Source organism: Sciurus carolinensis, chromosome 7 (genome assembly GCF_902686445.1).
Source record: "Sciurus carolinensis chromosome 7, mSciCar1.2, whole genome shotgun sequence".
Classification (NCBI taxonomy): Eukaryota; Metazoa; Chordata; class Mammalia; order Rodentia; family Sciuridae; genus Sciurus; species Sciurus carolinensis.
In genome coordinates, this window is record NC_062219.1 from 54827958 (window position 1) to 54855944 (window position 27987).

Here is a 27987-nt window from a genome sequence, read left to right on the forward strand (position 1 = left end):
TATGACCCAAAAGCCCCTTAAGTTTCTCAAAGGCATCTGAAGAAAGCACTGCTTTCCAGATATTAGTCACAGGAACTCATGCTGAGCAGACAGCCAGCCCGGGGTTGACTCCTCCTCCAGCTCTTAAAGTTAGTGGCAGTCAAAGCAAAGGTTCCTCTCCTGGGCTGGGCTGTAGGGAGAGGGACTGCAAGTCTGCACTGGAAGCCGAGAAAAGGTGCGTAGTTGGAGCACAATGTCTGCACTTGAAGAGCAAACGCCTGCCTGAGGGATGTGTGATGCTTTCCAAGACAGCCAGGACCAGAGGGCTGAGAGAGCGCACTGGCAGGAGTGTTTGTGCAAGCACAGGGTCCTTCTTAGTACTCGATGTCCCCAGCACTTGGAGAGGAAGTAAACAAGGATCCGGGTTGTGCTTGTGTCTGTGTAGCCCAAGGCAGCCAAGGCCCGGCCTGCAAGACTCCAGCACGGGGGCAGAGGGTACTCCTGTCACAGAGTTCCAAAGTATGGGCTGCGTGTGACCAGGAAAAATTACAAAGGCCAGTTTAAATACGGCCTCTGTTTCTCTCTACCACTTAGTTTTTTTTTTTAATTTTCAAAAACAATAATTTTCTAAAGTTAAGTGAAGCCGGATCATGGGAAGCAGCTACTTGTGGAGAGAGCCACAGGAATAGTGTGCAGGCCCTGTAATGCCAGCCATTCTTCTCCTCAAAACAGATTTGGATCAAACTACTCCTTCCCAGGCCAAAAGCAAGTGTGACTATTTTGTCCCAGGAAACACCCTGATGAACATCAATTTGTACATGTTCTGCAAAACCTACAACACTATGCTTACCTAGTCAATGTTAAGTAACTAAGGTACTGTGGTTACTTTTTCCATCAAAAACAGCAAGCCCTCCTTCAAGCTTTTCCAGGTTCACACTGGAACCAACCGTGTGTTTCTTTCTTTCTTTTTTGCCTAGTTCCAGAAAACAATCCCAGCACAGCAGAAAGCAGTGCTAAAGCTCCTGCATCCTGCTGAGGCTCCCCGAGTGTGAGGGCAAGGCCCAGGCGGGCTGCATTCCCACCATCACTATTGCAAAAGTACTGGAGGCCCAGCCTACTGTTTTCCTAGCCAGCAGGCACTGCGGCCTGACTCACCACAAAGACGGCCTCACTCTGTCTTGATATTTTAAGTTTCTTCTTTGCCTCTAACCTTTTGGGGGGCACAGGTGGGGGGAAACTGGGGGATATAAAGTAGAAGCTGAACTGAACAGAGGAAGAAGGGAGAAGCAGGGTCTGTCTACAAACACATATCTCATTTTGTATAACAAATACATTCTTGTAAAGCTGACTAACGATTTCTGAAACAGCAAAACAGCTCATTAATTAAAATTTAAAAACATAACAGCTCATTAAAGAATGTACAACCACCTCATTTTCTCTCCTTTGTAAATCTTTATTTTTTCATATAATTTAGCTTTAAAAAAAATTCTACTATACCCAGTCAATGGTCCATGTGCAGAGAAAATCAAAATAAATTTTAATCATTTGACATGATTTAACTACTTATCTCTATCTTTGTTGAAATTTATCAATTTAAAAGTTATAAAAATAAAACATGTTCTTAAATGAGGTCACAAGCAATGCAACTGGTTAGCAGACTATCACAGGATTTCAAGCTTTTAATTTTGTAAAAGAACTTAAAAATTATCTTCATTTTTAGAGGGAACCTTACAGGCAGGTCCCATTTGCCTTATTGTTAATAGTGGACATTAGGAAGGGGCAGTTATACCATGAAAAAGCTAGAGGTGAAGGAAGGAATGAGGGGGGACCTCATCTGTGTTATCCCAGTCAACGTTACTAGTTTGGAAATCCTGGTCCGAGTCATCTCAAATATAGGAATCCTTAAGTTTTCAATAAAAACGAGTGTCCCGTGACTGACGACACAACACAGGTGGGCATAAGGAAAGTTCCAGGTTCCAAATCAAATGTACCATCAGACGAGCCAACTAAGTACAGCATAACTCAGAGAGAAATTAAGCATTTCATCAAGGGTTTCTGATGACAATGCAAAAGCAGGAGAGTACATTGTACTTTCAACAATGCATTGTCTGTTTTCAGGAACATGGACTGGCCTACAACAGAGGGGAGAAAAAACAAGGCCAATACTGAACCACAGCTCTCACTTCAAAAGTCAACTGTGCAATCTGTGTGTGTGTAAATGTGGGAGTGGGCATGTGTCTTCACACACAGGTATATTCATCTCTGTGACAGTCTGTAGACTGTAAGCAATATCCATAGGAATGCAGAGCTTCCAGAGACTGCCCAACACCCTCTCCCATCCATTCCGGTATCTGATGCTTCTCAATGGACTCCCTTACTCCCTTGAACAGTCTGGGACCTATTCTGCACTGGAGAGAAGCAGTGGTATTCAACTACGTACCAGTCCCCCCCATATTCCCCTCAATCCCAACCCCTTCTACTGAGTCTCTGGTACTTTTTGGTATAGACAATTTTTTATACCAGGGTCTTCCCCTTCTTCTGATTCCTTCATTGTTCTACCTATCAGAAGTTTCCTCCAATGGGCTGCTCCTTCCCAAAGAACCTGATCCATACTGCTTCATACACTAGCCAAGTCTGCAGCCATACACACTCAACAAAACACCTTATGTCAGAAAAGGATCCACAAGGCTGGATATATGAACATAAATACATCATAAGGGAAGAATACTCAAAATAAATGGACTGGTTCAGTACCTTAGAAGACCAAATTTCAAATATGAGAATGCCATCTATTATATCAACAATCTCTCTATGCTCTATGATGTCCTAAGAGGAAAAGTTTTTCAATAACAGAAAAAAACATGCTGCTTCTGTGAAACTGATCTGTGATTATTTAAAGGCAGTTGTAAGTTTGGAAGCAAATCTCAGGTCCCCATTTTGCTTCCACTGCTATGAACTCAGCCATACCTGTGACCTAACTCTAGCACCCATGAAGACGAGGTCATCCTTTACCCTCGGGCTTTATCACTTGGTACAGCACACTTCTGTAAGTCGCCACTGTGGTATGAGGAGGATCATAAGCAAAAGCTTGAAATGTGTACCTTTAAGGAAGAGTGGTCTTTGCTTTCCCATAGGTGAGTCCATCCAGGAATGGCAGGCCTGTAACAGTATAACAGCCTACTTGCTAAGGAAGCAGAGAGGAACGAGGTGGAAACAGAACTCGGGCATGTGCCTCATCTCTCTGCCAAGTACCCTAGAAAGATGCATTAGGGCCCAGCCAGAGGACAGGCAGAGGCCTGAGGCAGCACTCTTCCCACTCTGTGGAAGCCTCTGAACACAGAGCCAATTTTGGACAACACTGTGTCCAACATATATGTAAAGTGGTTTAGATTTTCATTTGGTTAAAACCTAGGAGGCTATAGACTAATAGAAAAATGAGGATAGTGTTTCCTAAGGTGCCCTGAACAGTATCTAATGGGAGGTAAAAAGCATCTCAGAACTGGAAGAAAGATGGGGCAAACCGAGCAGAGGCTCCCAGCCGTCTTGGGTGTAAGAATCCAACCCCATCCTGCTGAATTGCTGAGAAGGAGAGTGAGGGGGCCCGGCCTCACTACCAACTAGGCTCCAAACTCAACACTGCACAACAGGTTCCCAGGACAAACAACCTGTGAGCCCTGACCAGCTTTGAGATCTTTGAAGCTTGGATTTATACACCTTCAGTCGAATTTAAACTCCAGGTGGGAAAGCTCTGCTCTCTGAGAACTGGTACATTAAGACAGCAAAGAGGACTTCTTTTTGTTTTGTTTTGTTTTGTTTGGCGGTGCTGGGGATTGAACCCAGGGCTTTGTGTTTGATAGGCAAGCACTCTACCAACTGAGCTATCTCCCCAGCCCCCCAAAGAGGACTTCTTAACTTCTCATTTCAAAAGAAGCAAGCTTTAGGACCCCGGGCAAGCCATGTATCTCAATTTCATCACTATGAAACAGAATAAGACTCCTGCCTTTTACCTCCCATTAAAGTACTTCTGAAGCTATTCAGGGCTCCTTAGGAAAAGCTATCATTATTATTCTATTAGTCTACAACCTCCTAGGTTTTAGCCAAATGAAAATCTAAACCATTCTAAATACATATTGGACTCAGTATCATCCAAAAATGGCTCTGCATCTTTGTAAATGCAAGTTTCCAGATGGCAAGAGAGTAGGTGAAATCATCAAAATACTTCATAAGTGCCACACATTATGATGTGCCTTCCACTCATTAATTCACCCAACATTCTGCATGCTAGTGATGAGCCAAGTTATCTCCTTTACAAAAAGCAGTCTTTCATGGTTACACAAACAAAGAGCAAAGTCAAAGTGACAGGAAGGTCAACTCCCACTCCCTCTACTCTGCAACCTATCAAGTGGGGTCTGTACTGTATCACTTTTCCTTGAGAGTTGCAAAAGTTCTGCAAGGAATTCTTTCATCACTGTAATACTTTTATCAACAAAAGAAAATGAACTCCAACAACATACTGCATTGCCACCGCTGGGCATGTGGTATGCTCCTGTGGTCCTAGCTACTTAGAAGGCTAAGGCAGGAGGGTCACTTGAGGCCACAAGTTCGAGGCCAGGAGTTCAAGGCCAGCCTAGGCAGCACAGCAAGGTCCCATCTTTAGAAGAAAAAAAAAGCTACGCTCAATTCTATGTCTATCTTTACTCCATGCATTACCACATGTTAGCTAACTGGAAACGGAGGAATAATCATGGCTGTGGCCCAGGCAGTCAATCCTCATGCCCTGTCCCCACATGGTCATGTCACATGAGCCCTGAACATGTGTATGTTCCCCTGGCTTTAGGCCCAGACCTGGCTCAGGCTATAGAAGCTAACACCAATGCCACAACCTACTGCTAGGGACCAGAACATCCAACCATCTATGTGACTAATGAAACTGTTCACAGCAGTTATAGTCAGATAATTTGCTGTTATTTTTTATTTCACCTTTAAAGTGCACGTAAAGATTAATTCCCAAAAACAAATCCAATTTGCCACAAATCTTTCAATAATCAGTGTTGAGAAGGAAATAGCCTAATAATATTAAAAGTGACTACAAGTAAAATTTTGATCTCAGAGCCAAAGCAATTCCTTATTTCAAAGACTGCCAAACTTCTCCAGTACCTAAAGAATAACTTAGGATTATTAATCAGACTTTAATAGTGAAAGAAAGTTGTCACCCTCTCTATCTCCCACTAATTCTCAATAAAAGATTCCCAAGTCCATCCAACAGTATTGAATGTATGAGCTGCCCAGCTTTAAGACTGGTAGAACTACCCTAGGTACTTGTATGATTGCACAAATGGTATGAGCCTACATCATGTACAACCAGAGAAATGAAAAGCTGTGCTCCATTCATGTACAATGAATCAAAATGCATTCTGTTGTCATATACAACTAATTAGAACAAATAAAAATAAATTTTAAAAAAAGTTACAAGAGAAAAAAAAAAAAGACTGGTAGAACTGCAGACTTCCCTTGTAGCAAACTGCTGCCAATTAAAGCCATTGATCCAGCTAACTGTGCCCACTCCTCTGGCACAGAGTAATTCTTGGAAACATTACACACAGCATAATTCTTTCCCAAAGTCACAATCCTGAAAGTTACAACCACTTAGAAAACTCAGGCTCCATCACTCTGGATCAGGAGGCTGCCACCAGTCCTTCTTCCAGATCTAGAGGTTTAGAAGGCAGCATTTTGCACCCAAAGAAGTCCCCTTCATATCCGCTTCCACGGAATGCCTCCTCACTGGGCACTGGATGGAGGAAGTAGTGTCTGAAGCGAAGAGCACATCAGGAAGGTGCAGGCGAGTCACCAAGTTTCAAGAAACAGCCAGCCAATCTTCCCGAGAGTGGTGGTGACCATCAGGTCAGTTCTGAATCACAAGGGGCTTCACCGTGTGGCTTCAAGCAAGCTTCTTTATATTTCTGAACCTTAATTTCTTCACGCAAAACATAAAAGGGCAAACTGGATGCACCCAAGGCATCGAGCTCTGGAGCTCGAGGCTCCACCACTTTTCAGCATTGGTCTGCTTCTCAGATTAGTACTACCTGAGGAAACCTCCCAGGAAACAGGACCCAGGTGAGATGGAGAAGGTCACAAGAAGGGTTCTGGGCCCGCACTATCAGAAGACCAGGTCAAGCACACCTAACCCTGGTCTGCACAGCCGGCTGAGCGGGGGAACTGGCCAACCACACTCCTTTTTCTGGGTCAGAAGTGGCTTTTCTATGTCCCCCATCCCTATACATACGAAGCAAGAGAAAGCAAAATATTACAAGTCTGTCCTGAAAATGGTCCCTCAAATAAGAAATGACCCCACTGTGAACACCCTCTAAGGGTGACTCACCACCTCCATGACAAACACCAAACCGAAGGGATTGAGATGAGTAAGACAGATGCATTATCTGACAAATGGTTCGTTTATTTTCTTTTAGGATGGCTCCAATTTACATGCAGAGGTATACAAATTTTTATTTTAAAAAGTCCAACCATTTTTCAAAATTATTATTGGCCTGTGACTAAGAAAAATTAAGATTATCAGCCTTCAATGGTGACGGAATGTTGTGTGGGTGGGTCTAATTCTTACCACTGATATGCAGATTCCCAGGTGACTTCCCAAATAAAACCGGTCTTCCATGTGAGCACAGGGTCAGCTGTCTCAGCACATGCTTTGCCTTTACTTCCACCCACAAGCCCACCAGGTCTGTTTCCCCCATGTGGAAAACAAGATGCTTAAGATGATCCCTAAATTTAACCAAAAAAGTGACCAGTAGGCACTGGCTTAAGTGCAGGTAAACCAATGACCTATGCCAACCCAACAAAGAAAGAGGGTTGATTTCTTCTTTTCCCTGTGAAGGTTAGAGTCCAGGGGGGTGGGGGAAGTGGGAGGCGGAACTGTTCTATCTGATGGTTGAAAGTCTTGTTTATATAATATTCCCAAAATAGCCCACATTGTTTTTAGCGCTTTTTCTTGGAGAGTGTGCAGCCTATGTTTTAAAATATTGAGAAAGCTTTATCTCTACCATTAATCTCAGAAAAAATAGAGACACTTTTTATTTTTCATGCAGATGAGAAATACCAGACAACCAAGTTCTTTTAACAAAGTCTTGGCAGCAAGCCGCAGCTCATTTTTCATGAAAGGGTGATAATGGGGGGAAGATGGCGCAGGTAGTTTCCTACTTCTTTCCTCTCATCCCTTCACCCATCAAACACAGAGGACTTCGGGAGATTCGGTTTATGGACAGAAAAGTCTCTCCCACCTTGGCAAAGAAGAAATGATTCATAATCCTGAACTCCTGGGAAGGTGCTACCAAAACACAGACATTATTTTTATTATTCCAGAGCCACAAAATAACTCTGCTTCCTCTTCTCCCTTCCAGTATAGAAAGAACTGCAATGGTTCACTTTCCTCCCCAAGTGTCTCCATGGTTCCATGATGAGACTAAAAGCAAATTCTGTTTGCATTTTAATTATAAAGTGTGCTCATTAGTGACAGCATCTTACTGGGAGTACACATGTAATGCTCCATAATGTTCTTTGAAGAAATTACATGAGGGCTTAATTCTCCTAAGCCCAGCCATTGACCCTAATATTTCATCACCATCACACAACTACAACCCTCCAGCCTCTGCCAAGCAACTTTTCCTGGGCCATCTTCAGTGCTCCTAGACCCCCATTTGCCCATCAAGTAATTCTCCTGTCCTCCCCTTCTTGGCCTCCTCCTCCTGCCCCCATCATTCAACATCTGTTCACTGTGGCAACCTTGAACCACCACCCACAATGTCCGGGGCCTTGAAGTGTAAAGCAGACTAAAGGAAAGAATAACCCACCCACTTCCTAGAACCATGTGGTTATTCACCAGATGATGGGTTACTGTCAGGCCACTTCTACTTCCACTGAAAAGAGGAACCAAGAGAAAGAAATGCTGATCACAGGGAAGTTCAGATGCAGTTTGGAGTAAAAGCATCTGGGTCTCATTTCTGAATCTGGAAAAGACCACTCAGGTCACCCATCCTGGAATATCACTTACATTTACACCTGGGGAAAATGGGCAGTTTGGAGAGTCCCATTCCTAAGAATAATCGCGCTACACCAGAGTGTACATCTGAAGTCACTTGTGTTCCATGTAAGTAGGTTACACCAGCATGCTCAACTCTGTTCTTCGGTGGATTCTGAAACAGGGATGGGTCATAGAATACATCTTGTCTTCATTTGAACAGAAATGTGAACTTCCCAAATGAGAAATAATGAGGTCTCAGGCAGAACTATAAAATCAAAATCCCTAAGGCTTGGATAGATTATTGAGTTTGGAGTTTATCTAATCAAAGTAGAGACACATTAATGCCAGTATTCCATCTCTATCATTTACCCACTAACTGTATGGTCTCAGCCTAGTCACTTAACCATTCAGTCTCCTCTTGTGTAAAGAAGAGCTATTAAGCTCTTAACAACATCTGGCACACTGCTAATAAACGTTCAGTGAACAGTGCATCTTAGTTATAGCCATGAAAATGATGGATAAGCCAAAGGCTGACTGCGTACATCACTTACATTCACACCAGCTCAGACAGAAAGGTCATGGTTTTGGTCCTCTGTTGTTGTTTTTGAGTGGGTCAGGATAAAAGCTTTACAACTTCAACTATAGTTCTCTGCAGTTCAGTAGCATGTTGGACAACAGGGACCTTCTTCTCAAAACCAAAGGCCTAGAGGGAATTCTTAAAGAGGGATGGAGCAGATACTGGCCCTCATCACTGTCTTCGGATCAGGGCCACAGGAATCAAGGATTCAGGGTCCCTCTGGGCCGGGAGCCAAGCCTTCTAGACTATTTCCAGGCCAGCTTTTTCCTAGGAGCCTGACTGGTTTTGAAGATTACTCCTCAGTAAATGAACCCTTGATGCCAGATCCTTTCAAGATACACCCCTCTTCCTGTCCCCAAAACAGGAAAGCAGAGGTGCATGCTTTTGGACCAACAAAACTACTGCCATGAGTCTGTATATTTCCTGTGTGAGCATTGGCAGCTTTGGAAAGTGCCCCAAGTTCCCATCAGCTGTATCTGACCAACTTCCAGTCTTCTGAAGTCTCTAGTGCTCTCCTGAAGTCCTCCTGTGAATGCTACCTGCAGCGTTAATGGCACAACACGTAGGACTCTCCTCAGACTCACCCCAGTGCAGCTGTCGCTTCTGCAGGGACCTTCCAATGGAGATCCAACACCTCTACCTGCCTTCTTGACCCATCCCAAGGATCTTGATGAGGCAGAGAGTGGTTTGCCTGTCTTTCCCGTTAGTCTGAGAAGAAAACGTGGACGGTCATCCTTTGGAAGCTCAGCACTCAAGCCATATTGTCTCAGATACAGCTACCTGGAGGAGAAGGTATGCTGAGAACAGAAGAATAATTTGTAATCCAAACTAGTCTTGGCAGGTTTTCTTTTCTTTTTTTTTTTTTTAATGTGTCAGATATAAGAGTGTTTATGAATCTCAGACAGTGTTCTGAGGCAGCTGCTAAGAAGGTCCTGAAATGAACTTCTGGTACTCGCCAGCCCACTGTTCCTTGCACTATTTATATGCCTAAAGCCAACAGCTACGTCTGATATGGTTGATCATGAGGCCTTGCTTAATGGACTACAGAATCCAATGACACTGGCAAGCAGCAATAACTCCTTTGGATCTATCCCCACCTTCACCTTGTAGTGGGGGAGGCCAGGCACCTTTTAGGATCCTGAGTCAAGATGGAAGTCACCACCTTGCCTCTGACTTCATCACAAGAGCCACATCACTCTCCCCTTCACTCCCTGCCCCTCACACGCTGATTACACCCAGGACATTTTAACCTTATATTCCTCACATATGTCCCACATCCGTGTAGGGATGAGTCAGGGCAACTACTCCCCTGATGCTTGTCTGGAAAGTAAGAACATTCCCAAAAGTCCAAAAACAAAGGGGGAAAGATCACAAAACCACCAGAATCCAATCTAAGCGCCACTCTTTGAATATAATATCTGCTCTAGGATGAACATTTGGTTTCCTGTGTACACCTGAGAGGACCCTTCGTTATTGCAATTGTCATCCTGGAAGGAGACAGGTGCTCTTGCCTGGTACAGAATGGCACAGGCAACCAGGATCTGTGGGAAGTCCAGAGTACTCAAAGGGACAGGGCTTCGTTACATTTCAACAGACCCTAGCACAGATGTCTGTTGATGCTTCCCTATTCTTGTCAGGATTCTGGAGCAAACAAACACGTCAACAGGAGAGGTCCACCGACTTAGCAAATGACTTTAAAAGAGTGGCTCCAAAACCTCAGCTTGCAACAGAATCACCTGTAGGTTGTTGATGCACAGATTACTGGGTCCAGAGTTTCTGAATGAACATGCCAGGATGGGCCTGAGAGTCTGCATTCCTAACATGCTCCTGAGTTCTGTTAATGGTGCTGTTCTGGGGACCACATTTGGAGAGTCATTTGCTAAATGCATCAGAATATGTGAAGCCCTCTGGTATATCAGAGCAGGTTGCATAAGTTGCACAAAAGAAAGGATACGTTTTTGCGTCTCCGTTTCTAAGTCTTATGCAACCATTTGAAACAGCACCATCTCTTCTTACACATTTCTGAAAACTTCAAAATAAGTTAACAAGGGTTCAACAGTCTAGAAAAACAAGTGGGAGTTGGAACCTTTAAATAAACCACATACAATTATACAAAAGAAAGGAGAGGAGGAGATCCTAGTTAAATATAGTTTGTTAAGAAATGATGCCCTTGTCTTGAAGCCAAGTGTACTCTTATATCCCGGCTTCATACAGAGCTTTCAGGGGCAAATCCTACCTTGTAATCTTCCCAAGGAGAGGGCTGAAATGGTCCAAAGTCAATACTAAACTAGTTGATAACTTCCACAGCCAAAATCTAATTTCTCTAAAACAATGGTTCTCAGCCCTGACTATACATTCTAACCACCTGGGAAGCTTGAGGAAGCGTAGATGGCGGGGCCCCACACCAAGTCTGACCCAGTTGCTTTAGGATGGGACCTAGACACTGGTATTTCAAGTTGTCCAGGTGATTCTAAAATGCAGACCGATGTTAGAAAATTATTACAGAAAGATGACAGGTAGATGGGGAAGGAAGAAGGAAGTCAGTGCTCTTTAAACAATGTCCAGTAAATATAAAAGGGAAAACAGAGGAATGGGAGAGCAGCTAAGACAACCAGGGCAAGTGAAACTGAGGCTCTTAGATTCTGAGACAGATCAACCCAACACTGGTTGTCTCAGGTTCAAAAAGCATTCACACTCTCGTTTGTCAAAGTCTGGTAATAGTCCAAAGAACACAAAAGGAAACCCTTATTAATAAGGGGTACTTTTTTTGCTCCCACCCCCAGAAGAGTCAATAACTAGAAACAGAGGGCAAAGAGCTTTAACTTTGCCCAAATCATCTAAAATCAACTTCGGGGCTGGGGATCTGGCTCAGTAATAGAGCACTTGCCTAGAGAGCACAAGGCCCTGGGGTCAGTTCCCAGGACCACAAAAAAGTTAAAAATTATTAAAAAAAAAAAAAAAATCGGACTCCTTAAAAGTTCAACTTTGAAATTATATGCCAGAAAAATAAAATTTCTCCCTTGGCAATATTCACCTTTTTAAAAGGGAGAGGGGAAAGATTAAAGAAGTCTCAGAGCGCGAAGTAGTTGAAATTATCTCCCAGTGACTACACTGACCAATGGGTTTTCAAAGGTGTAAAGTCATGTGATGTGAACCCTAAAGCCAAGATAGTTTCTTCTTTGTCTTCTTGACCAACACAAATGCATGAGGTAACAAGCTAGAAAAAAAATAAAAAATTTTTTGAAAGCTTTATAGTCCTACTTAAAGCAAAATGATGAGCATAAACCAAGTAGAAGAATAAGGTATTGGTGGAAATCAACAGAAAGAGCATGGACTCTAAGGGCAGGTAACAATTATGTCAGGTGAGAATTATCTCTGCTCATATCAACAGGGAAACATGAAGAGCCCAAAGATAAAATTCCAGGTGTATTTTCACTGCATGAAAAGTTAAAACAAATTCATTTAAAATTTTTCAAATTTGATTAGAAAACTTAGATGTCGATAAAATGCATATTAAAAATGAGAACTGGGCTGGGGTTATAGCTCAGTGGTAGTGCACTTGCCTAACATGTGAGGCACTGGGTTCGAAACTCAGCACCACATAATAAGTAAATAAAATAAAGGTATTGTGTCCATCTACAACTGAAAATACCTACGTGGTAATTATTTTAAACCTCAATTTAGAAGACCCGCAGTTTTCTCTAATATGAGAAAACTTTCCTAATTTAGAAACCTTTCCTAATTTAACACGTTGGCTACCTCACTTATTCAGTACTGTCTGCCTACAAGTTAATTCAAACCATTCTCATTTGTGAGACTACTGGAATAAACCTCTCCCCTCCTGCCAAAGAACACCTAACTAAACGATGTTTACAGTCAAGTGCCAAATTTCACCTTAGCAACTGACCTGTGGACTTACTGGGATAAAGTCTAAAATACAGCCACAAGCACCTGGGCCTTCAGTCAGAAACAAGTCCCTTTCTTGGAAAGGGAAGAGACTAACTAGGACTGATTTAGATAATTCAGTTCAGCAGAGGACATGCACCTATTCAAACAGGAGGCTGTAAACTTATCTTTATTGGACAGGGTTGGAGATAGAAGGCCTGATCTAGGACACTAATTTCAAGAAAGAAACAGTATACGGGCTCACCTAGGAAGTTATCTGTCAGGAGCTTAAGAGCCCAAGTGTGCTGAAGCCAGTGCACATACTAGCATCAGCACCACGAGAGCTTTAAAATAACCAGGCCCACAACATTGTCATAAGTCAATTCCAGGCCCTCCTCTCAGGGTTACATAAATGAGGCACCAGATCTAAATGATTGTTATTCTTCAGAAGAAGAAACTGAGAAGAAAGCTTGAACTCAGAGCTTCAGTTTTTATTTTAAAAAATTACCTTGTTTACAAATTAGTCTGTGGACCACCATTTATTAATGTAATAGGTACAGTTATAAAGGTAAATTAATGCTGTTAATGGAACTGTACTGAAAAACTAGAAAACAGGGGCTGGGGTTGTGGTTCAGGGGTAGAGCGCTTGCCAAGCATGTGTGAGGCACGGGGTTCAATTCTCAGCACCACATAAAAATAAAGTTTAAAAAAATAATTCTTTTTAAAAAATAAAATAGTAAATGGAATTATGTCCCTTCTCATTTTGCCAAACAAATGGTCTACTAATTGGAAAAAAGAAAAAAAGAAAAATGGTACCCAATTTAGACTTATAAATCTGAAGGGTAAGGTTAATAAGTCTTTGATTTGAACATAAATGTTGGCTGGAAGTCCCAAAACAGCTATGTGTAAGGTAAAAACTCTGGAAGACCCAAAGCAACACTGAATTTAAGTTAGACAGAATTTTTTTTTTTTTTTAAAGAAATTTACTAATATGAAAAGCTTAAATGTAGAGATCTAGGGAAAATGTTTTACTTTATAAAACCATTATAGTATCAGAATAGAATTCAACTACCTTGATTTTTAAAAATATTAAGTAAAATAAAAAGACCCAAAAAGAGAGGAAAGGGAGCTATAAACATCACTAGCCAAAGCCTACTATGAAATATGGGGCCAACACAATCATTCAAATAATTTATAAGGATAGAAATACATCTCTGCACATCAATTATTAGGACACTTCAGGAAAAAAGTAGTTCTGAGATCTGAAGTATCTGAATTGATGCCTTAACTATCCACTTGATCTTTTTAATGTAGTACCAGTTTCCAAGGAGATCTCTAATAAACTCAAACTGGATGTCGTTTTAGGACCTCCTTAAAGTTTGGTGTCTGCCCAGAGTCATGCCCTCTTAAAAGGCCACCTGGGCACTGTCACCGGCTATCACGACTGCACCTAGCAAGCCACCCTTCCCGCACACCGGCTGTGCTGTTATCCGGCAGTGCAGTCCTTGCGGGCTCATGGTTATCACCGGGCTTCAGTCTCTCCTCTGGATACTATCCAGACACTACTTACCCAGCTTTATCATGAAACTGAGGGTTCTGAAATTTTTTCTTCCAAGATGCAGAGAATAACAGGAGATAATTAGTACTGGGCTAGCCACATTTTATCCTAGGGCACATGGCTAATGCATTCCTGTGGCCAATTAAAACCAACATTTTGGGTCCTACTCACATATATTTTTACCTGGAAGACAAAAGCAGTAGGCTCTTCAGTAGAGATAAACACTTTAACCTGGCCGGCAACTTGCATTATGCAACATTTTCTGTTTCTGTCTTGGCAGCCTGCCTTTAAACCTACTAATAACTGCAATGCAAAGAGTCAACCACCACACAAATATTTTAATACCTTTAATTATGAGATCTGATTTGGCAGCCAGGCTTCTGCCAGAAACTTGTGAATGTGTTGTTTTATTTTTCCCTGAAACTTGCTTTTTCTTGGTGCTGCTGTCTCCAAGCATCTACCTGTAGAAGCACAGATGTTCTGTTGTCCGAAGGCAGGAATTTCCCAGAGATAAGGGCCCAACCCAAAGACTTTCTACACACTGTGCATCACTCTATTATTTCTAAATAGTACACTTTGTATCTGACCCATAGTAAATCATGAAGCAAGGCAGTGACCAAACAGAAATGAGAATCCTCAATCCAACAGGTTTCAGAGAGAATTCTCAAGCCATGCGGACCTCCTACTGAAGGTCCACCCAGGTAAGGCCTTATTCCTGAAAGTTAGTAGCACCACCCACCTCCACATCCCCAACAGAAAGGTGCCAGTTACCCTGAGCCAGCCACAACTCTGAGGAGAAGCATTCAAGACATACTCTGCAGGATTAATGGGAAGATTAGTGGTAATTCATGTAAAGAATGTGGCTCACAATAGAAACTTTTTAAATGGCAGCTGTTTAACTTTTTATTGCTGTACCCCTCCCACCCAAAGCACCACCCACACTCCAGGAGACAGGAGAGAAGAACAGAAAATGCAAGGGCTCTGGAGTCAGAGGCCTGGGTTCAAAGCCCAGCAAGTTACCTTCACCTCTTTAAACCATTTCCTTATCCTGGAGCTCATATTCAAATGTCTATCTTGTAGGATCAATATTAGTCATAAAAAGAAAAAAAAAAAAAAAAAAAACCACTAGCTGAGCATTTGGCACATAAAAAGTGCTCAATAAATCATGTTATTGTTGTTAATATTACTATAACTACTAATAACTAGGCATGGATGTCTACGGTAGACTCCTCTTTTTACTGTATAAACCAAACTGTGTTTCCAATATAATTTTGGCTCCCCTTCTCCAAAATACCATTTTGAAATATAAGAATAAAAACAGATACAATTCTGATTCTTAATTATGCCTGAACTTACCAAGCCAACTACCTAATAGGTATCTAGAAAATACCTGTTTCTACTTCTAGGAGGACCATTAGTCTCTGTTCTATGCTTCATTGGAGCAGCTGGATTTTTTTGGACATAAATGTAGAAAGCCAGAGGGGTCATGAGCCTGAAGTCTCAGATGTGTGGAATTTTAAAAGGCTTGAAACCAAACACAGGACAGGCTGAGGAGATGCCGGAGAGATTCTGGACTAGCCCTACTACCCCCATCACCCGCAATGAATCAGACGTGCCTCATCTTGCCCTCCTGACAGGCATTGAGAAGGGAGGAGGACTCCTCACACTAACTTCCACTGAGCCCTTTCGGTTCTTTTCTCTCCACATATATCGACTCCTAAAGTCCTCCGCCAGACCTCAACACACTTGACAAGCACAGCTATACCACCAGCTTCAGGAAACAGGCCAAGAAAAAGAAATTCAAGGGGAGGGGGCAGGCATGCCTCATTCAAAATGGGAGACAGGGACTAGTTCTGGTACTTCTAACTGGAAAATCATGGGGAAGCCTTTCCTCCCTTCTGTCCCTCATAGCAGGAGAAAATGAAATGACCAGAAAGTAGCCTCTGAATGACTATTAACATTTGAATCTAAATAAAACCTTTTTATTCTTCTATCTGAACCCTGAGGTCCTCTCTTCCACCCCTAGGCTCCAAAGTTAGTTTCCTAGGGCAGCCTGTAACAAATGCCACAAATTTAAGAGATCAGAAGTATGGAAATTTATTCCTTCGTGGTTCTGCAGGCTAGTCGACTAAAATCAAGGTGCTGGCAGAGCCGTGCTCCCTCTGCAGGCTCCAGGGGAGGATCTTTTCCTGCTACTTCTTAGCTTCTGGTTGCTTCCAGCTCCTCCTGACTTGTAACTGTGTTGCTTCCATCTTACCCTCCCCTCTACACAAGGGTCTACCCTAATCCAACATGATCTATCTTAATTCAACTAATTACTTCCAGAAAGATCTATTTCCAAATAAGGTCACATTCTGTCAGAGATTGCAGGCAGGCGTGATTTTGGGAGGGGGACAAGATTCAAGCCACCACAACTGCCAAGTCAAAAGAAACGACCAACACCAAACAGGGCAACATGGAGGGAGATGAAGAATTATATAGCACTCTGGAATTATTAAAAAGTTCAGAGTCATAGTCTCTGGTAGATCCGTGACTACAGAATCTGAATTGGAAATAATGACATTCTTGCCTTTCAAATATGGGGAATTATGAAACTTTAGAAAGTATCCTAAGTCCCACTATCAAAACAGCACTGAGGGCTGGGGATGTAGCTCAGTTGGTAGAGTGCTTGCCTCGCAAGCACAAGGCCCTGGGTTCAATCCCCAGCACCACAAAAAAAAAAAAAAAAAAAAAAAAAAAAAAAACAGCACTGAACAAAGATCATTTCACTGGTCCGGACATTCTGTATACTCTGTAAAAGTGTAGTATTAGGTATAGATGAACATTCACATCAATTATCAGGGACAGAGTAGCAACGCTGGGGAGGGCACTCTCAGTTAAAAGCATTCTCACTGAATTATTTGGGGACCGGAAATGGGCCACCAGCTTAGCCGACCAAGCTTCCTGTGAAAGAGTTACCTTAGGTTTTTAATCTCCACCCCCAACCAACTTATCCTTTTCTAATGATGTCAACCTGCCTACATGGAAATATCAGCATCTTTTTTTTAAATCAAGGTATTATTTTAGTTTTACAGAAAAAAAAAAAAAAATACTTGAGATCAGCTTGTGTACTCCCTCTGCTGGCTCTGAATTTAAAATAAATTCTCCATAGCTTTGGGAGCTAAATTATTAACTTCACTAGACATCTAAAACACAAAGAAAAATACGATGTGGACTCTCCCCCTATGCATGCATAAAGGTCTTCTGATAAATAAGAAATCTTAAAACTGACAAACATACTTGAGTTTATTAAATAGGGTCACTCCTTAGAGAAGTTAATGCATATCATTTGGGGAAGAAGTCACTTCCTGCCTCCTCAAATGTGCCACATGCTTTCCTCGCTCTGCATTCACCTCTGTACTGCAGGACTAAGGTATATCTGGACACCCAGGTATCATGAGCCCCAGAAGATAACCTGACTTATTCACCACAGGCAATGACCCAGGAGAAGCAGAACTGCTAGAAAGACTAAGCCCATCAGAGGAGTTAGTCCATTTCATTGTGCAACATTATCCTATAATAGAAACTGAGGCACTGCAGAGAAAAGGCTCAAGATTAAAACCTCAAAATAGTCGGTGAAAAGAGGAGCACATGTACCCTAGAAAAGCCCGGCTTGAAACATACTCCAATCATACATTTGGGTTGTACCAGGAAAGAGGAATACATCACAGTTCTCTACAGGTGCCTGCTATTCTGTTTCTTTTTCTTAGGGGGAAATAGAGATACTAGGAAGTAAAAGTTGCTTGGTTAAGCACAAAGTACTTAAAGATATTAAGAATATCTGGGCTGTGAGGCCATAAGAACTGGGGTCTTTTATCATGATCACTAGGTCAACCACTTATGAAGAAAACTAACTCAGAAAGGCTACAGCCTGGCCCTCAGACTGTTCATTGCAAAGACTTCCTCCTCTTTCTTCATAGGTGACTTCTTATTTCCCCAATCCATGGATATAAAACTTACAACATCTGGAACTTACATCCCAGAACAGAGAATACCACGAATGACAGTTTTACCCAACAGCTCTGCTCCTCTAAGAAGGTAAACTTCAGGCTGATGAGTCTACTCTCCAGACAGTACGGATTGAGTACCCTTGATGAAAAAGGGTAGTCACTCAGAAGACAAACTTGATTTCACCTTCCTTTTAATAAAAGATCATCCACAAATCAGGTTTCCCTTTATTCTGTGGTGGGTAGAGGCAAGTACTTGTGAACTTTTCAGGGACCTCTATACTAGGAAACAAGACCCTGCAAGAAACTCCACAGGAAGCAGAGCGTCACTTCATATTTACCCCACATCCCAGCAAGAGCGACACAAGGAGGTCCACACAAGAAGATGTAACACCTTCACAGCTACAAGTATCCAAGACTCCACATGTGACATAGGCTCATCCTGAGTCACAGCTTCCCCTTTCAGGGTCAAGAGTCCCAGAGCAAGGCCATCCTCATGGCCTGAGGACATAAAAATGCAAAAGAGTAGCATTGCAAATGCTTACTTTCCTGATAGACAAGGCTCTCACCCTGTTCTTGGAAATATTTAAGAGTGAGGAGAATGACAAAAGAAACAGGCAGGAGTCGATGGGAGGGTATGGTGGGCTGAGAGAAGGCTTCTTCAGGAAGGTGATCTGAGAGCACTGATGGACAATGCAAAAGGAAATAGCCACTCCAGTGCAAGTGGGCCTAGAGCAGGAAAGAGCAAATGAAGAGCGAGCCTGCAGAACCTGAGCCTGCAGAACCTGAGGCGAAGGCACTGACATGAACAGCCGTGAAACCACAATGGTTAGCAGCAGATACTACAGCACGTGGTGCCCTGGGCTCCTGTGGACCCTGCTACCTGTGAGACCCTGAGCCGGTCACTCACATGCTCCTGGCCTGTTGCCTCACCTATTAAATGAAGCAGGTAGATGATCTTTAAGACCTCTTTTAGTTCTGAATATAAGCAATGCACATGAGTCAGTTGTAAAAGGTCACACATCCATCACAGAAAGAGGTTAGTCCTGCACCAGGCTCCCAGAATCGGGGATCCCACTTCAGTCCAGGGCCACAGATGTGCACTAATCCAGGTGGATGGAGGAAAACCCGAGCTTCTCCCAAGCAGACCCAAACTACACAACTACAAAACTCACTCACAGTGGTTTTGCATTTCTACAGCAAGCTCAAAAATGGTCTGCAGAAAGCTAAAGGCCAGCTCCCAGCCTTGCCCAACACCAACTTTGCCATCTGCCTGTAACTCCTCTGCAACGTTGAGGCACTGAGGAAAGCCGAAGTACAGATGTGAAAAGGCAAAGAGAATGGGAATCAATGACAAGCATGCAAAGCACAGCCTTGTACATTCATTTTCTCTCTCCCCCCCATTATGTCGTCAGCTCCTGTGAACTGGAACCTTCTCTGCCTTGTGCTACCATCATATCCCCGAAGCCTGGCAGATTGTTCCCCATGCAGGCCTTTGAAAAATACTTGAATGAAACAGGATGCGATGCAAATGGGTTAAAAGGGTTTTTCTCTTTGCCATCCTTTATTCGCTGACCAGACACCAGCATAACACCCACTGATACTAACCACCTTTGCAGGAATGCTCCCCAGCCTCTTCTACAGCAGCAAGAAGGCGAAGTGCCTCTTCAGGACCCCTTGATTTGTGATGCAGGAAAAGGAGAGAAAAGAATAGGATCAAGTCTGTTCCTAACAGGCATGATGAGTGGATATGAAAGCAAATTAAATTCCATTTTCTTTCCAGCCCTGGAAATCTGGAATCTGAGGCACGAACCACGGGGTAAGTGAGGTACTCACCAGAATGCACAAGCCTAAACATTCCACTCTGCGCTGTCATCAAGAGCTTCAGAAGGACTGTGTCTGCTGAATTTCTTTCCAGCCCAAGGAAACAACTTTTTAGTGAAACAAGGCCTCTTCGTTAATTTTCCAAACAAAAATATCTGGCAGGTTTTAAGTAAGAATCACAAGCAGAGTACTAAAAAGTTTAACTACAAGATGTTCTTCTATGGTGTCATTTTCTTAAAATAGAACCCTCCCAAAATCTCCTAAAAATAAGTCTGCAGTAGTTTCATTTCATTTTCTAAGAAGGAGATAAACACACAAAAACACACACTTAGCTTCTTTCTTCAAAGAGTCTCTCTGCTACATGGGCTCACAGATCAAAGTCTAAAAGGGCCAATTTCTTCACTTCATAGGTCAATGACACAGCTTTGAAAAAGAGGAAAAACAGTCCCCCTAGTGTACTGCTGCTGTAGAAAGAGGAAGTATATTAGTTGAGAATCACTGACAAAGACAGTACTGCCAGAGGAAATTTCAAAACAGCATTTTGGCAACACGGGCCAAGCAGAAGACAGATTCTTCACATACAACCATTACTGGCCCTTTGGTGGTCCTTATTCCAAAAGGAGACAGAGGTCAAAATCATGTACCAATGTGGAATTATCATGTCTTTGTCATTTTGAAATTTAAAAATAAATTTTAAAACAAAGTTGCAGTTAAAATAACACTTCCTTAATTCAGTACGTTAGAAAGAAATTGGCTGCATTGATCTAAAGATCAAGAACAGTAAGGGCATAAATAAGCATCATGTGACAGGTCAGCCCTCATCTTTTGACCTTGGCGAGAAGCCATAAGAGTCCGTATTCTCACATGAAGGAAGGCTCAGACTCAAGGAATCTGCCTCTGCAGCAGCAGTCTTCACACAGTAACCCACAGACACTCGTGGCCACCCAATATGATCCTGCCCTGACCTGTGGGAAACAGAAGAGTGCCGGTATGGAGAGGGAGTCAGTGACAGGCCCTCCTGGGGAACCCTGGAGCCCTCGGGTCTCCTCAAGACAAGAGGAATCCAGAACTCACTAGTTCGATTATGGGTGTACTGAGAGCAAACAATCTGAATTAAAGGAAATGTAACCTTTTCCCCTCATAACCACATCTGATTATTCGTTTCTACTTTAATGCCTGAGGTAAGAGAACTTGTAAGATAACCATCATCCTTCTCCCTGGCACAGTATGCCTCTGACTGATGCATGGTGACCAAAGGCTTCCTCTTTTTGTTAAAATGCTCTCTTTCTCTCTTGTCACTTTTATCACTCTGGTAGTTCCCAAGCACCTAGACCAAGAGGTACTCTGCAGCTATGCAAACACGACACATTCACTGGGCCCCCATCAACACGGACCTAACCTTCTGATACTGAAATAACCACCAAGGTGTTTTTAGACTGAGGCAAATGTACTATTCAGGAAAACTAATTTAAGAACCCATTACTTAGTAAACGATTTTTTTAAAAAAAGGTCAATTTAAAAAAAATAGTGAAATAAAGAACAAAGACCTCTAGAACTGCAGCTACTAATTACCCCTGTACTAATTAGCTGTGTGATCTTAGAAAAGTCATTAACTTCTTGAAGAATCAGGTTCTTCACCAATAAAATAAGAGGGCTGAACTAGACCAGCAAACTTTATCCTGGCTATACATTAGGATTACCTGAGAAACTTTAAAACAAAATAAGAACAATGATAACAACACAAACTCACCAATGCTAAAAAATCACACACCAGCCCAATTACATCAGATGCTCTGGGTACTGGTATTTTTCAAAAGCTTCCAGGTGATTCTAAGAAGCAACATGGCTCAGAATCACTGGTCTGAACTCCAGTCTTCAAGTTCTCCTTTCTAATTCCTTCATTCTGTGATCTTGGGAGATAATTCTGGTTACAGGATCTCACAAAGCTGGCCCAAAAGCCACAAAAGAAGGCCTAGACCGGCATATATGCCCTGTGTGCACGTATGACTTGGAGAGGTTAACCTGAATTCTAGACATTTTTCGAAGTTAAAAATCCCAACACATAACTCAGAATGAAAGTAATGTGGTTTAAATGCACATGTGTGCTTCCAAAATGACTAATCATGATAGGAATCAACTCCTAAACTTGGACACATGGAAATGGGTCACGATTAGTTCCTGACCTCTCCCTTTTCCCTCTTCTTCCACCCCCACTAAACCACAAACATAAAAATGGTTAGCTATTAGTCATAATCAGAATATGAAACCAGTCCCAGTTTCAAAGGCCTTCTCCATCATCAAAGATTGGGAAGTTCCTGCATGGCTGCATCTTTTGATGAAGGTCATCTTTCGAAAACTGGAACTAATTTATGTCTCCTTTGTCTTCAAGCATTAGCTGCCATGTGATATTCAGAAATGCAATTGATAAAAAATATTCTGAAGTAAGAATAACCATAAACGTGTGCCCATATTAAACTAATTAATCCTTGAGAATTTCAATTTACAGTATTTCATAAGGTTTTAGTTGAAGAGAAAGGAGAAAGCAGGGGGGAAAAAAGAAACCATGACACCCCCCAAAAAATTATTATGACATAAAACCACTTATGACTAGGCCCCAAATCTCTACTTAAATCCTGCAAACTATATGAAAATATAGTCAAGTTCAATGCATGACTACTTTTAGTACACAATATCTCACATAAATCTTCAAAAAAATCAAATTAAACTGTTATTATCTTTACAAACACAATAACAAAAATGTTATTTGTGAAATTAAATTACTTTTGTCATCATAAAATCGTAGAAAAAATAGAAACACTTTCTACCTTAACTTTTTAAGCTAAGAGTTAGGCAACTTTTAACTAATACATTCTCTGCACCAAATTCAACATGCAGAACTCAATTTCAAGTGTGAGAAATTTGAAAAATATTCCAAACTCCCAAATCCATCTTCTCAGATTCTATACACTCATCCCTTTCAACACTGCAGCCTGAGATTAACCCTTGCCATCCACTTGGAAATCCTAGTTTTAAAAAGCTATCACATTAGCAATACTTTGAAATGGAACTTTCATCCTTTATGTAAACAGCTCTCAGATCACACAACTGGCATTCCTTTGTAAAGCAATATTAGATCAAATATAAGATTCATAATGTCAGCATTTGTCTCATTTGAAAATCAGACAGATTTGTGGAATAACATCAAAGCACACATTTTGCTTTAAAGTATCTAAACAAGACCTCTCCCATAGTACCCATTTTTTTTTTTTTTAAACCAAGAGTTTCCTAAAAGCAAATTAAATTACTTCCTTCTCTAAATTCATTAGCTTTTTCATACTCAGGCTCCTCTCAGGTGCTTCAAGTCAGTTCTCCAGTAGGATTAAACTGTCCTTATTTTATACACCTGGGAAGTCTGGAACCCAAAGACACAGGGCTCCCTAGAAAAAATGAAGGGAGGGACAGAAAGGGGAAGCAAGGACCTCTTTCATTAAAAACAAACAAACTAAACTGCCAATAAGAGGGACTTATAATAAGTGATGTGTACCTCTGGCCGCGCAGGATTCTGTTTTTCCTGGTTCTGACACATTCATATCTTAGGGAAAGAGGCCAGGAAGGTGACCAGGAAGAGCACAGAGCTGGATGTCAGCAGCCCAGCAAGGGTAAAGGAGTTAATCTCTTTGGATGCCCAACTGCAGGAAGTCATTACATCATAGGCCTTTCCACACCTCTCTCCCTAACACGAGTCCGGTGCCCCAAGAGGCTGAAAAGGAACTGTAGAGAATCTCCCTCCAGGTTCATATATGGGTAGAAGCCATTAAGGCCCAGCCCTGCTATCTAACCTCCCTCTCAACCGAAGAGCAGAACGCAGGCCCACACCTGCCTCGAATAGTACCAAAGTCCAGGCCTTGTCCGGAGCAGCAGGTGCAGCCATTCCACGTTTAGGTGGCAAGGCTGGCCTGTTCCAGGTCCCAGAACATTTCAGAGCCTACCTCGGGGGCAACCTGAGTGGAGCCACAGATATCTCCTAAGATAGAGGTGTCAGCCCAGGGAAGGAAAGGGCGCCGGCCGGGAAAAGGTTTGCAATCATTGCTTTTTCTAATGAGATGGATGTGCCTGTGGGAGTTAACACGCTCAGTCCGAAACTTGGACCCCAGGGTTCTCATTCAGGTAGCACCATGCTCCTGCGACCAAATGGAAAGCCAACCCCTCCTCCCAACACCGAGTCCTAACACCCCCCCCCACACACACACACGCCCCTTCACTCCACCCACGGTGTCCTCGCTGCAACCGGCTAGGTAAACTCTATTCCAAAGTTGGCCGCGGACCTACCTCCTCGCCGCTGTCCCGACAATCCAGCAAATGCACTCCAGTTCATCCTTCCTTCCCTTGTCAGTGAACCTTGCCCCCCACCTCCTCACCTGGTCTTGCCCGAGGCTTCCCAGGGAGCCTCCTTCCCTCTCCGAGGCTATCCCCTGGTTCCCCCGCTCCAGGGGTCAAAGAGAACCCTCCAAAGCCTCACAGCAGAGGCTCCCCTACCAACCCTCTTCCCGGCCCCCAAAGGCGCTCTGCGTCCGACGGATCCGAGGCGCGTCTGGCGCTGCGCAGGAGGCCCGGCGGGTCCGGCTGCCAGCCCCTGGTGAGTACGCACCTTCCAGCCGGCAGAGCTGTTGCTGTCGCCCTTATCCTTGAAATAGGGCACACAGCGCACCATCCACTCGTAGATCTGGGACAAAGTGAGTCGTTTGTCCGGGGAGCTCTCGATGGCACGGGTGATCAAGTCAGCGTAGGACAGGTTCCCCCAGGCGTTCCGCCGTGAGGAGCATTTCCTCGGCTGCCCGGAGCCCCCAGCCGCCCCCGGCTGCGGCGGTGGCAGTGGCTGCTGAGGCTGCAGCGGCGTCTGCGTCCCCCCGCTCAGCGTGCCCGCCGCGGGAGCTGGCCCGGACCCGAGGTCCTGCCCTCCCGTAGCCAGCAGTCGGGCTGAATCCTCAAGGAGCAGCCCAGAGGCCAGCGTGCCGCTCCCGCTGCCGCCGCCGATCACCATGGCCGAGCTGGCCCGACCACCGCTGTCCTCGTCGTCTTCATCGTCCTCTTCCTCTGGGATCATGGAGTCGGCGGCCGTCTCCCCCGAGGGCTTGGCCGGACTCGCCTGGAGCTCCGGCCTCTGCAGGGGCCACGTACAGGAGCGCGGTCGGCTTTGGGGCTCGAACTCCGGGTCCAGTTCCACTTCCAGCGGAGAGAGCGGGGCCGGGGAGGCCGGTGCCTCTGCCATCTTCGCCGCCAGCCCGCCCGCCTGCCGGCGGCTAGGGCTCTCGCGCTCTCCTCTCACACCCGGGCGGGGTGCGGCGGGGGAGGGACGGGGGCGCCGCGAAAGCTCGGGCTCCCGGGCGCCGCTGCTGCCGCCGCCTAGGGAACCGCGAAAGGAAAGAGGAGAGTTGGTTATCCGGGCGGGAGCCCAGTCCTTGGCGAGTCCTCGCCAGCCGCCTCGGCTTCGCGACCTCACCGCGCCCGCCTCCCAGGAACAGGCAGACCAGGGGACGTGCGTCCCGCGAACCTGGCGCAGCAGACGCCGCCCCCTGGCCAGGCCGCGGGGGAGACGAGAGCGAATCGACGGCCTCGCACGGGGCAGCCCCCTCCCCCGCCGCCAGATCTGCAGGTCTCTCCTGGGCTAGGTGGCTGGGCGGGGAGGAAGGGGGAGGGGGGGGAGGGGAGGGGAGGGGCGGGCCGCGCCTTTAAAGTGGGCAGCGGCCGGAGCTGGCGCAGCCGAACCGCGATCGGAGCCCGAGCCTGGGCGGGCTGGCGTGCGTGCGTTTGTTTATGTTTCGCTCCGGCCCGCTCAAGTGCTTCCCGCGGCGCAGCCGCTTAAGTCCGTGGCGTCTTAGGCTCTTTTCCCCTTGCTCGGCCCTGTCGCCTCCGCGATCCCCTGCCAACCCCTCCCAGCGGAGTGGCCCAAGCACCGGGATGGCGCGGGCAGCTCCCTTCTCTCTTCGCCTGCGGGCCAGGGAAAGGGAGGGCGAACAGGGGTCTGGGTCCAATACAGGCCCGTGTCACTTCCAAAAAATGAAAGAGACGAAAGACGGGGGCAAGGAGCAGGCGGGTGTTCGCAAAGGGTCGAGCCCTGCTTGAACTGCCACTTCGGGGGGTTTGTGTGGTTTATTTTCTCGCGAATGTTGTGCCCTCCGCCCCCTTCCCAGTCAGGGTCGGAAGGAGGGAGCAAGTCGGCACATAAATCTTCCAACAGGTCGGGAAGTGCCAAGTCTCCCGGGTTGCCAGAAAACCCGGACCAGCACGTTCATCACCTCCTTGCTCCCGCTGCTGCCATCTTGACAGTTTCCCCCTTCCCTCAAGTCCTTTAAAAACACTAGCGGGAGAGAAGGGGGGCGCGCACACAGAGTCACGGGGAGGGAAAAGGGAAGAGCCTGGCCCAGCTCGGAAGCAGATCCGGAGTCACCGGGAAGGCGGCCGCCCCGCTGCACAGCTCCGGCGCCTACCTCGGTTCCTTCCCTTTCAGGGACGAGGCGGGAGGACGCACAATCCCGCGCAGGTCCGGGGCACAGCGAAGAGAGGACGTGCAACCCTGGCGAAGGAGAGGCGCTCGGGCCACCGCCGCAGCCCGCCCAAGGAACCGCCTGTCAGCCTGCGCGCCGCCGCCTTCCACATTCCTTCTCCTCCCTTCCACGAGCAGGGCGGCCGCGGCAGCAGCACAAAGTTATAGACACACGCAGGGAGCCTCAACCTAGGATGACGGCGGGCGGGCGGATCCCCGCCCAGGGGGAGGGTTGGGGCGGGGGCCCAAGTGTGCTGGTGTGCGTGCGTGTGTGAGTGCGCGTGTGCTCGCGCGCGCCTGCGCGGCCCGGCTCCGCGGGGCTGCGGGCGTGGGTGTCCGGGCGCGCGCAGCCGGCCCGAACTCCGCGGGCTCCCGCAGCGGTCCCCGCCGGGCTCCTCCTTCCTCCAGGAGCCTCACGGACAACAAAGCACAGCGCTGCTGAGGAGAGGGAGGGGCCCAGATCCCCAAACCCTCCTCTTGAGCGCAAGAGCGCAGCTTCCTAGTCTCTGGCCGCCCTGCCCCGGCACCTGGGGTCCCCGACCTGCGAGTCCGCCCACCGGGCTCTAAACATCCCCTGGTATCCGATTCCCCTTTAGAACCAGACACTAGGTAACACCCTAGATAAGATGCTGATCACAGATGGCAAGGGTTACCACGGCGTGGAAACACTAACCCGCTAAGATGTTGGTGCCTGCAAGACTTCGATAAGCTGATTCCCTCAGATTTGATTAAGCACCAAGAGGTGTGCATTGAGTCCCCTTACCTTGGACACTCGACCACAATTGTGTTTCACTTTTCATGAATTTCTTGGCGAACAAGGGAGAAGCGTAACTTAGAAAGAAAAAGCACTTTATTCCTCAGTCCTAAACGCAAGACCAGAAACCGCACAATTGAAAGTGGGAAACAATTTTATTCTAATCTGTAAATGACAGCAAAACAGTTAACTGTATTTCTGACTTTTTAAAGAGATATGCCTTTAGGTTTAAAAAATCATCTTCGCTAGTCCTTATGTTAGGATGCGTGCCCCAAATCGTTCATTGGTGCCCTAAACACTGCACCACATGCAACACGTACACCAAAAGTCTAACCACTTTGGTTCATAAATATCCTTTTAAAAAAATAAAATCTAAGTCACTGGAGATATTCCAGAGTCTAGAAGCGGGCTCTGCAACATTACCCGACACACAAAAAGGTCCATCAGCACAGCGTAAGCAGGAGTCCGCCCACCGGGCTTACTCCGAGCTCCCGGCTTTGCCCAGGGCCCGCCACTCAAGTGACGCGTGTCCCCGCCCCTACAGCAAGCTAGTTCGACGCGTACAAACAGATGATGTCATTGTCTCCACACGCGCGTGACCCCAGAGCTCTGGACCGCGTCTCCATTCGCTGCGCCGCTTACTCGTCAAGCCACACTGTGCGCTGACTGGCTGCAGCCACCAGTCTCCAGGCCCCAGACGCCCCTCTCCGCCCCCAACCCCCGCCCCCCAGCAAATAATAAACAATCGAGTAAAATTCGAAAGGAGGAAGGAGGGGAGGGAGGAGAGAAAGAGGGCGCTCCAGAAGGGAGTCCTTCGCGTGCAGACGGCGGGAGGATTAAAAGGAAGG

General features: G+C 45.2%; 1 protein-coding gene and 1 non-coding gene across 3 annotated transcripts in view; one reads left to right on the top strand and one right to left on the bottom strand.

Annotated features, from left to right (window-relative positions):
- Foxo3 (forkhead box O3) overlaps positions 1 to 26618 on the bottom strand; it is a 118172-nt gene extending 91554 nt beyond the window's left edge. Inside the window, exons 1-2 of one of the 2 annotated variants that reach the window (XM_047559721.1) lie at positions 26330 to 26618; positions 24490 to 25244 (exon numbers count right to left, since the gene is read on the bottom strand). In XM_047559721.1, coding sequence (XP_047415677.1) covers positions 24490 to 25110 — 621 coding nt within the window. In that variant the 5' untranslated portion in view covers positions 25111 to 25244; positions 26330 to 26618. Of the gene's footprint in view, positions 1 to 24489; positions 25485 to 26329 lie in introns of those variants that run through there. The other variant, XM_047559722.1, reaches the window with a different exon arrangement.
- On the top strand, positions 16672 to 16745 carry Trnaa-cgc (transfer RNA alanine (anticodon CGC)). The gene has a single exon. It is a non-coding gene; the product is annotated as a tRNA-Ala (tRNA).
- Positions 26619 to 27987: the final 1369 nt, after the last annotated feature.